Raw genomic sequence first — 11,349 nt, 5'->3', positions numbered from 1 at the left:
GGTCGAATTCTTGATATATGTGACAGATCAAAAGCCGATTTATTTCAGCTAATAGCTCTCATTTGGGTACTTAAATAGTACAGCATATAATTTTTCCTAATGCCTAGTACTGACAAAAAAAAAGAAAATCTCAAAAGGGCAATAAACCACATTTATTGAGTCTATATATAAACATAGTCAAAAAGAGGCACCGCTTCTCAGCTAACGTGTAAGCAGACATTATTGGGCTCCTAGTTTTGCGGAATAAATTGCTCTGATTGTAACTTCAGGTTCCAAAGCATTGAAAAAGCCTGAAGGGTAATTACTTTTCACTCTGTGAGGTAAAAAAAAAAAAAATCAGACATGGAAACTAAAAAACAAAATATTTGACTTGGCCTGTTTGGTTAAATTAGCAGACCATCACACACTGCTGTAAACTGCTTAAGCATTGTACAAACATAGGTACTTAATCCAATACTGTGTATCTCATATATCGGTAAGCAAGAGCCAAAAGCGTATTTTCTGTTCCTTACGTAGCCAGAGTCGTTCCTGGCACAACAGAAATACAGACAAACAGTTCACTAGCCTATAGTTAGTGTTAGACAGCGCGCCCTGGTTTCCACTACCTACAGTACACACTTTTCAGCTTTATCCACTTTAAACAGCCTCGCAGGTCAGAATGCTCTCTCCCCGTGAGGTTTGGAGCTCCGTACAAAACCTACCTCTCAATGAGTGTCCCAAAGAGCAGTCGAATGGTCTTCTGAATGTTCTCAGTGCACAGCCAGCTCCACTGTTCCTTCATCAGCAGGCTGAGCAGGTTCAGGGCTACATCTGCTAAATCCGTTTCAGCAGCTGCATTAACAAAATAAGAGGAAATGCATGCAGCATATGCAGCATATCTTGTAATTGTACTCCTCTCCTTTTATAAATTGTATTGCATGTTTTTCTTCAACTGTATTTTATGTTGCTTTTAATTATTGAATTGTTCCTTAGTAACTTCTTATCTTACAATTTATTCTGTACTCTGTGTTTAACTTTACTGTATTCTTATTGTTGAATGTATTGTATTGTCAAGTGCTTTGGGACACTGTGTGTGAAAGGCGCTATATAAATAAATAAATTGTATACAATGCAGGTAAACTTCTAATAATTGTTGCACACCAAGAGCTGGTGGAGCAGTTAGAACTCCATGTGTAAAATGTGTTGCATCGTTTTTCACAGAAACGTTGCGACAGGTGAATAACGCAAAGCTAGATCTGACACGGCCAAACACAAAACATTAGGGGACTCCAGTAGCAGTGGACCGTCTTAAAGGAGAGGTCTGCTCTAGCACCTTTAATAACAATAAGGGGCTGGAGAAAAGAGAACCGGAGACGACCAGAAATGTAGGCAGTAAAGAAAGTAAAGTAACTGGTAGCAAAACATAACATGTGTGACAGCTGACTGTATTGTACCTTAAACAAAAATAATAAAATAATAAATAAATCAAGCTTTGCGTATTCAGTCTAAGACGGCCGTCATGTGTCGTTGCAGAAAGATGCAGGTTTCCTTGGCCCGTGTGTATCTGAAAATGCAGGAATAAGGAATTCCAGTTTAACAGTGCTTCCACCAGCTTACAATCCAGCTTCACAGTAACTAGCACTGTACATCATCTCTAAAGCTAGGGGAATTTCCTTGTGTGTTTCTCTACAGAAGTGAGCAAAGCCAGGGCCATTCCAGCCCTGTGTGACAGCCACATCTTTAATTACCTAGCTGAAGCATTTCCACCCGTGTTAAGGTATTAATCTGGTAATTATGTCATTAATAACCTGGTGCAGAATGGCCCTCGAGGATCTCAGTTGTGCAACCCTAGTCTAAGGCAGCACTGGTTAATCAGGTAGACCAAAGACTTATTACAATGAACTTTAAACACATTTCTTTATGAAAATACATATATACTCCGTAAACGGAACACAGGTTTATTTATTTTTTATAATGGTTGATAATGTATTTCAAACCAATCCACATGCCTGGGTGTTTCCTGAGCTGTAACAGTGCTCTGAAGACACACTGGAATGGCCCAATGCTGCTAGTTGAAAAGGAGCATGCCTACATTATTTGACAAAAACATTTTAATGGGGAGAGTCTTCTGATAAAGACTTTGCATGAGGTTGAAGAATGCAGAACCCAAGAAACTAAATTTAAAACTGAACTTTCCAGCTTCAAATCACAAATTAGAAGACTTGTAACCTAGTTTACACATAACCTAGTTTACAGATAAGGAGCCTAGACTGGACAACAAGTCGTGATAATAAAACTTTACAATGAACAGATCCCATCAATGTCAGCATGTAGACAACAGATGTGGGTTCTTACACTGTGCTGGAACACAGTGAAACACTGCAGGATGAAGAATGCTTGGTATGAATCCCAAAAAACAAGCTCCATGAAAACATACCCTCTCAAAAAGCTAATTAATGTCAAGAGGAAGGGCAGGCCAGATGAGAGTGTATCTGTGCATTGTGTAGGAGGAAATCGACTGTTTCTAATCAAAACGCTCCCTAGCGAGTTCCCCATTTTCTGCCAAGACGTGTTTTTCTTTTGTTCACATTATCAAAACAGTCTTGGGCCAAATTTTGGATTCTCTTCTGTGTTAAAACGCAGAACTCTCGCTGCCAAGTTTTATGTCAGAGATTCCACAGGCCAGAGAAGCGGTTCCCTTGGCTTAAACAGCTGTGTGATCCAAGCTAATTACACTTTTGCATTTCACAATAATCCTTTCTACAAGCCACCATGTCCTACGATTTGCATTAAATTACAACCAGCAGGCCTAGTTGTTGGTCCAGTTTGTTTACAGTGCTCGGCTGCCCTCCTCTTTCAATGCAGTATGTCACCATTAAACATTAGGTTACTATTTCCAACACTTGTAAGTTATTAATACCCTCTTCAAGTTCTTAATAGCTCGGAAACCAAAGCAGAAATGTAAATATGGAACAGTCTTTGTTCCACATGGCGTTTCTGTCATACTGATAGAAGACTGCAGGAAACACCTTTAGAATAAGTATGGCACAAGAGATCATTAGTGGTCTCATCAACCCTGGCAATTTAGACTGACTTTGGTAAAACAGCGCAACAGTCATACAGTAGCATAACGAATTAGATCTCCTAACAACTGCCTGAGTGTTACACAGCTACCTGTAGGAATGCAAGTGTTTGTGACCCTAACCTGCTGCCTTGCTTTGCTCCACAGGCTGCTGTGGTTCCCTGTCTTCACCGCCGCTCACGGGAGTCTTTCCATCCCGCTCAACTTGTGTTCCCATCTCCAGCAGCCTCTCCTGCTCCTGAATGAAATCTGCCATTCCAGCCAGGGAAAGGCCATCAAAGACCTGTAAAAAAAGCCAAGGAATAGGGAAGAACGAGTTTCCCCTAAAGAGGCACAGCAGGATGGGCAGAGTGGGCACAAAACAGAATCGGTGGCGGGCTGAGTGCGGGTGACACTTACAGTACTGCTCTCCCCAAAACAGTAAAGCACTTTAGGGTGCAATTCAGATTCACTGAAAATGGGGGCGATTTTACTGGAGAATCTAAGCCTGGATCTGAAAGACAGAAACAGAGATAACATTAGCAAATAATTAGCTGGCAACAAGGTGCAGTGGCATACTTTTTAAAAGCTGCTGTGACCCGAAGCGGTTTTAAAATTTAGCGAGGAAGTACTCTCGTACAGGTTTCCATGGGCTTCAGCTTCGGGGTTGATGAAGGAAACAGAGGGCTAAGTGTCTTCAAAAGGCTGACCCCCCCCCCCCCCCAAGGGGTCAGTGTGTAGTGTTCCTGTATACTGTATACCGGCATGTGGAAATTCCTGGTCTGCTCTTACTTGTTCTTCTTGCAGTCTGGCACCGGTTTAGACTCCCCTGTTTCATTCTCTGCAATGTCCTCTGTGGGGCTCTGAGGCTCCGATCTGGGGAAGGCTGTTCAGAGGCTCCGACGCCCTTCCGACAGTAAGTCTCAGGTGATATCGCAAGTGGTGTTAGACGTGTTGCCAACATCATCTTTTTGAGTTCAGTTGAGTTAAGAATTGAGACATAATCAACAATATATATATATATTCATATATATATATATATATATATATATATATATATATATATATACATATATGCTTGTGCTGCGCAGATATATATATAAGTTCCGAAATATTAAAATATTATCTTTCACAGCATAGCTTTGTAACAACCGAACTAACACAACACACACACACACACACACACACACACACACATCATAGGTGTATATACCATATGCATTACAGATGTATATTCTAATCTTCAAGGACTTTAAAGGAAGGTTTATTGAAAGCCTGACCTTGTCAATCCGAGACACAATAAATGGCTTCTTTACAAAAGCAATCCTTGCATCTGTATTGAGAGCCAAAAACTCCTGCATCTCCTCGCTATTCGCCGTTTCAGGAATTTCACACAGTTGCTGAAAAATAAAGAAAGAAATGGACACTTTAACATGATCTTCCCTTTATGTCTGTGGTTTAAACGATTTAAAAAAACAAGCGACCGTGATTAACCCCTTGCGACTCTCACAGTCCAGTGTGCAATACAAAATAAAATGGGTTCTCTAGGACCCTGGGAACTCAAGAGGTTAAGAGAGCATGCATCGCAGTTCCAGACTCTCTCTGTTTCAGCTGAACCCGCGCACTGTTTGTTTACCGACCTTGAGAAACGATTCCAACAGGCCTTTTCTAGCCTCCACTCTGTCACTGTCCATATTACCAAAAGGGAGGTCTGGAAAAATCTTCTTTGGTCCTTTTACATCTGAGGGATAATGACAAGGTAAGGATAAAATGTTTTAATATTTCAGACAAAAATCAGGTAAACGTAGAGCAGGACTGCGGCTTACTTTTAATAAGCTTGCGCAGTTCAGTTTTCTCCTCCATCCTGGTCTGCAGATTGAGAAACTCGCTGTAGCGACGGTTCACCATGTGGTACGCCACTGGCTGAAGGGTGCCTGGGTTCTCTGCATCTACTGCTGTTTCATACTGGTGAAGGACAGGAAAGAAACGAGATGAGAAATGAACTACACCACACCTAGACCCGCCAGAGCCAACATGTTTAAAACAGCACACTAATCAATTGAGTGTTCAATAGCATAACTGTATAACAATATAACAACTATGCATTCATACATATAAATTAATAAACATTTGCCAAATAATCTTCCTAGCTTCTGTTAGTACTTCTATATATTTTAACATTTTTGTTGAGCATGCTAAAATAAAAGCCAAGTTCAAACTCAATCCAGCGGTAAACGTTACCAGGACGCACGCGTTTATCTATTGCATTGTATCTGAAATATTTAGCAGTGCTATAAAATAAGTCAAAATATTCTGTGAACACTGAAAAAGGGACGTGTATCAATGCGTATAAAGTGAATAAAGTGCTTTCATTTCAAACTATTGGTTAGCACTCTATGGTTAATGTCTGATGCGCAACGTGGTGAAGCTTCCACAGTGAAAGTGTTTTAAATACCAACCCACCTTGATAGTGTACAACGTGTAAGGATGCGAGCCGGTGCCTCTGTGCTCTTTGGCCGTGATGGTGCCAGTAATGCGCAAGTTCTGGATGATAACTGGACCATCGGGGCTGCTGAGCGGCTCGAAGCTGAAGGTTGAAAGATTAACTATTCCTGTAGAGGAGGAAGAAGTCAGCATGGGAAGTGCCATGGACAGTTCCTGGGGGTCACTACTGCTGGCATGTGCGGAGGCCAAAGCCTCCTTGCCTTGGAAGAAAGGCTGTCTTGAAGGAATCTGGCCAGGTTCTTCACAAAGGAAATTCCCTAGACCTGAAGTGCTGGTCGGACTTTCTTCTTTTGTGCCTGAAAGATCGGCTTCGTTTTTAACTTGCACCTCCAGGTTCTGATCCAACGGCCCCGGAATGCCCTCTTCCAAACTTGCATGGTCACTTCTCACTGCTTCTTCAAGTCCTGGGGCGCTGCTAAATTCTGTAGGGGTAACGCAGTCTCTAAGTCTGTCAGATTGTAGAGCTTCTTCTGTAAGCACCAAACATTCAGAGCTTTTCCTGAAATCTGCCATAGGGGATTCAAGGTCAGAATCATCACAAGGATAGAAAGGGTTAAAAGCATCTGGCCTCAAGTAGTTGGTGACAATCTTGCCACCAGGAAAAAACTCAGCGTCTTGTTTGGATTCCTCTTCGTCTTTCTCCTGCTGAGGACAAGCTTCTGCTTGATCAAGAAGATCATAGCTGGAATAGTCTAAGCTTTTAGGAGTGGGTGCTACACTTGCCGGTGTCTCCAAATAGATCTTCAGTGGTAAGGAACTTGGAGCTTCTAGCTGTGGTTCCTGTGGAGGGGGTGGTGGTGGTGGAAGTGGAGATGGCAATGGTGTTGGCTTAGCTTTTATGACTGACTTTGTTAAGATATCAACGATCATTGCATTGATCCAAGCCGGATCGGACACCTTTGTGATAAGCGGCAGCAGAACATTACAGGTTATGAGCTCCCCAACCACATACCTCCCTGTTCTGGTTTCCAAGTGGGGGGCCGGCGTAAACGCATGCAACAGCAGGTCTACAATGGCTCGCGCGTGGCTCACCTCCATGGCTGAGCTTTCTAAAGCTCGATGGGGGCTGCTGACTTTAGAGTAGAGCCTCCAGAGACTCCCCTGGTTGTAACGGTCATCCCCACCTGGTTGCTTGTCAAGTTCAGCAATTACCTCCTTCACCCTCATGTAGCTTTGCAAGTGGCACCCGAACAAAACCATGCTCTTCTGGGCCAGAGCTTTCCTGTCCATGCTCCTGGATCTCATCTTCAGCTCCAATGCCATTGCCAGCATGGCGTTCTGCACTTCAGTCTCAAACTCGGGCTCCCTGCTCACTGTCCGGTACCAGGAAGAAACAAAATCCCTGATAATCTTACTCACTGTGCTCCTGATTTCTTCGTCAAGCTGCGATTCAGATTCCGGCGAGGGGGCGCAAGCCTCCAGCTTGATAAACCTCTCCAGATGGACTACGCTATTGGTGTCAAAAACTGCCTGGGATCCCAACCAGCCTCCCATCACAATCAGCAGGCTGGTGAGCATGCAAAGCAGCCACACATTCACCAGCAAGTGGAAGAGGATGATCCATGCCAGCAAAGCTCCAAGACCCAGCAGCTTCTTCTGTCCAGCAAGCTCCCCCAGTGACCAAGCACTGGAGCGCAAGACCTCTGGCTGCTGCATGGCCATTCCTGTTGCTTAACTGTGGTGGAAAGTTGAAATCATAAAACAGTAATAAAGTAAAAAATTAAAAAAAAAAAATTAAAAAGTCCACTTACAAGCATGCCTGCTGTCAAAACATAAGACTCAAGCAAAGTGAAGTGGTGGCAAAATCACACATCTGAGATTAGAGCATTCAAACGAGATTCTATCAGATACACACACACACACACGCACAAAGACTGACAGGCAGAGATAGACACACATACAGACAGACAGACAGGCAGACACGTGTACAATAGGTTAGATGTATGGAATTATTTCATTTGTTATAACGCCTTTAATCGACTGATGTAGACGTCACGATGGATTTGCCAAGCGTGACCAATAAATAAATAAATAAATAAATTCAGAGATCCAATCGATGATGAATTAGGCTCTTCACTGTTGGTATATGATATCGCCGCTGTGTTAATGCAATCAGTAACCACGACCCAGGAGCGCATGTACACACACCACGGGTCTGCGGTGTTTTAAACGGGATAGCCCGTACCCGCTCAGGTTCGCTGTGTTTATAAGTGCTGCTCCGAGGTCTTAGCAAAGCCATCTTTGGATACTGACCCGTGAAGGTGTGCGTTTATGTTTTATTCTTTGGGTTATAAACGCTGCACTAAAAACACACACATACAGGCATGCATTGCAGTAGAAAGCCGCCTACCTGTAAAGCGCGACACAGCGTTGGTGCTGAAGCCTGGGCTGCACGAAGCAAAGCAGAAGACACGGTTACCAGAGCAGAGTAATGGAAACGGTGCCCGCTTCCCACACCCCATCACGCTTCACATCTGGCTTTGTTTACTTCCTGCGCAGCGTTTGGGCAAGAAGGTCAATGTTAAACACTGCATCGGCGGTTTCTGCGAATGGCTCCGCCTGCTGGTTTCGAGGTAGATGTTGCACTTTGTATATTATTTTTAGTTTCGTATGCCCCGTTCATCCTAATCCAGACGCAAAAACGTTGCTTGGCAACCAATTTCATACACCCACCACTCACAAAGAAAGGACCTCCTGCCCTCTGTGCTAAAACTCCAACTGCCAAATGTGTTTTTACTACAGACGAGATATTTACTAACATCGCAACGCTGTTATACTGTTCCTGCACAGGACATGTCTGGCCACAAGGAGGCGACTTTGTAACATTATTGTGAAACGGCTATTGCGCATTCTACTGGAGAAACGATTTGTAAGACATAACACTATGTAACGCTATTGTACCTGGGTAGTAAGTGTTATTTCATAATTGCTTATGCCTCAGAAGTATAGAAAATGGCTATTATTCCCCACAAACTCTGCTTTTGTGACCAGGACAGTGATATTTCAAAATATCACTATTTCCAATGGGAAAACGGGCGAATTTGTGTCTTTTCGTTCACATAAAGTCAGAAAAAAACAACATATGAATCCAAATTAACATGTATTTGTACTAAAGTAATACAAAAATGACTACAAAAGATTTAGAAGTGAGTAGTTTTTCGAGATTTATGATTATACTGTAATCTTGAAAAACTACTCACTCCTAGAGCTTTTGTAGTCATTTTTGTATTACTTTAGTATAAATACATGTTAATTTGGATTCATATGTTGTTTTTTTCTGACTTTATGTGAACGAAAAGACACAAATTCGCCCGGTTTCCCCAAAAATGTTACACGGTGTAATCATAGAATAAAATACTTTTCATCATCAAATTACAATTTATGGTTTCGTTTCTTAAAGTAACGCGCTGTTTGTGTTCTGCAAATGCAACAGCGTGACTGTAAGGCTGCTTTCAGACTGTCGAAACGCGTCCCTGTTAAATACGGGTGCATTGTGTTTTTCAGTTTGGGGTGTGTGTTTTCCGAGAAATGCGAAACCACTTCCAACCCCCCAGAGGTTTTGTTGGTACTTGTAGGTCGCTTGAACGTGTAGGTTCTTCAACCGATTGCACAAAGCCTTGGGGCGAATAGCTGGCAAATAAAGGCCTGAGTCAAGTGAAACAAAGTGTACGATTGTGGGCGTGCGTCATAACTATGAATTTTAGCAAGTGTTTCTCAACAAGGGCGGAAAAAAAATGAGGGGGGAGGGCGTCGTGTTTTCTCATTTAAAATTAAGGAGCGTTTTCTTTTAAATTGTTAATTAACTCCTAACACACAATGCGCTAGAGATGTGCTCAGACTTGTGCACTATAAGATCGTGTACACATCAAGTCAGAAATGTATTTTACGCAGCAACGCCAGTGCCATTTGCGCAATCCGGTTTGTCCTGCAAATGTAATCAATCAGAACGAAGCAGCAGCCCCTTTCATTTATGCCCGCTGCCCTGTTAAACGTTACAGGTCTGAATTTCACAGTTTATTCTTATTGTTTTCTATGGATGTGCATTTGAAGAGATTTTTAGAATCGGTTCCGAACCGGGTATTTCGATTCTGGTTCCAAAACTATTTTGAAAAACATGTCCGTCTGTCAATGTGTGAGCAGAAGTTCTGACAATATGGTGCAATCGTTGAAATCTGAATAATTAAAGTCAACAAAATAATCAGTAATCTTTAACCACGTGGTATGTGCAAACAGGTCATTCGGTTCCCAAGCCGAAATACGGCCCCACCGGCTAGGGGTTGAATGCGTTTTTCAGATACCCGGCATCGTGTCGTGTTCATCTTGGGATTGTCTTGCGAAGGAGCCCCTCGAGGTGCAGAAGATTCACCCCAAAGCGTTTCCATCACTTCATGTAAAAGTGAGACTGAATTATTCTCCAGGGAAATACATAGAATTTTAAAAGTAATAATAATTAAAAAACACCCCGTTATTGCTGTAAAAATATTTTGCAGACTTTTTTTTTTTTTTTTTTTTTTTTTTTTTGGTCAATTATAGTTACCAAATGTATTTTTGACAGAAATTAATGTTTTAATAATCAGTTTTACTAAAAACAATAATAATGCCCACTGTAACCGGATCCCAGATATTTGTATCCAGTTAGTCGGTTCTAAAGCAGGTAGCGGGTACTCGATTTCAAAGGAACCGGTTCGCCTATCTCGATTGCCATGCACAGCATGGCGCAGCAGCATAGATCTATCTGGCTCTTACATGACTTCAGCCTTCATCTGTTCATATAATATTCTAAATATCTTCATTCAATTTTAAGAACAACATAGTTGTGGTTATTTATTTCTCATATTTGCATAGCTATTGTGTTAAGTGCATTTAGAGTATTTTAATGTGTATTTATTATAAATGTTATACAACAGGTAAGAAATGAAACATAAGGAAAATGTATGTGTGATATTATGTATATATGTTCTGATTGAAGCTAAGAAAACTATTCCCTAACCCTTTCCTGCCATGTACATCAAATCACAATAAATCGTTTTAAAAACATACGTTACAACACTGGATAGATAGATACACAGACAGACCTACAGACAGACAGACAGATAGATAGATATTAATTAATTTCAATCTTCTGCCATCTGCACAGTCTCCCCATGCACCACTTTCTGCCAGTGCATTTCCTGTCCTTTGCACGCTAATAATCTGTACAGCCTATTTTTCCAAGCTTAAAAAAGGTTAGCAATTGCTTCCAGAAATGTGTAAAGCACATGGTTCGATAATGTCATATGTGGGCAAAACAAGCCCTGTAAAAGCCCTGCTGAAGCAGGTTGCTGTGGAAGCACACTGCATTACTGGAAGAGTGACATTTACTGTGAGGTTTAAAGGGATTTGACTAACTATTAAAATCAATTTTACTTTACACCTTGTGTAATGTACACCTAATCAGATCAGCCACAGTGTCTTTGTATCAGTCCCTCCGGCAGTGTGCAAACAGAACTAGCCTGGTAACAGGTCTCTATGGCAGGTATAGCACTGAAGAGAGGGCCCTTCACATATTGCAGTAGGATTTGAAGCTACCTGCTGCTGACAGCCTTCCCTTTGAGAGGGGTGCTCTGCCTAGCACAGTGAGCACTGGGGCACTCAAATACTCGCTGACCAGCAGAACAGAAACTTGAAGAATGGATTTTGAAATCTCTAAGTAAAACATTTCTACCATAATTCAGCTAAACGCCGTTCAAATATTGTTTAATTAAAGTGTTTTACCCATGAAAAAAAAAAGTTTTCAGACAGAAACTGTGGACTGTGTCTACAGT

General features: G+C 41.8%; 1 protein-coding gene across 1 annotated transcript; it reads right to left on the bottom strand.

The window, feature by feature from the left end:
- Positions 1 to 204: 204 nt before the first annotated feature.
- On the bottom strand, positions 205 to 8,333 carry LOC121309389 (sorting nexin-19-like). The gene is given in 10 exon segments (XM_041242289.1): positions 205 to 313; positions 702 to 831; positions 3,185 to 3,344; positions 3,461 to 3,554; positions 3,833 to 3,937; positions 4,316 to 4,440; positions 4,681 to 4,781; positions 4,867 to 5,005; positions 5,504 to 7,220; positions 7,896 to 8,333. Coding segments are annotated over 9 exon segments (2,652 nt in total). The 5' UTR covers positions 7,208 to 7,220; positions 7,896 to 8,333; the 3' UTR covers positions 205 to 219.
- Positions 8,334 to 11,349: the final 3,016 nt, after the last annotated feature.

This window comes from Polyodon spathula, unplaced genomic scaffold (assembly GCF_017654505.1).
Source record: "Polyodon spathula isolate WHYD16114869_AA unplaced genomic scaffold, ASM1765450v1 scaffolds_1258, whole genome shotgun sequence".
NCBI classification, from domain to species: domain Eukaryota; kingdom Metazoa; phylum Chordata; class Actinopteri; order Acipenseriformes; family Polyodontidae; genus Polyodon; species Polyodon spathula.
Note: the sequence above shows the minus strand (reverse complement) of the source record. Positions and strands in the feature narration are given on the sequence as shown.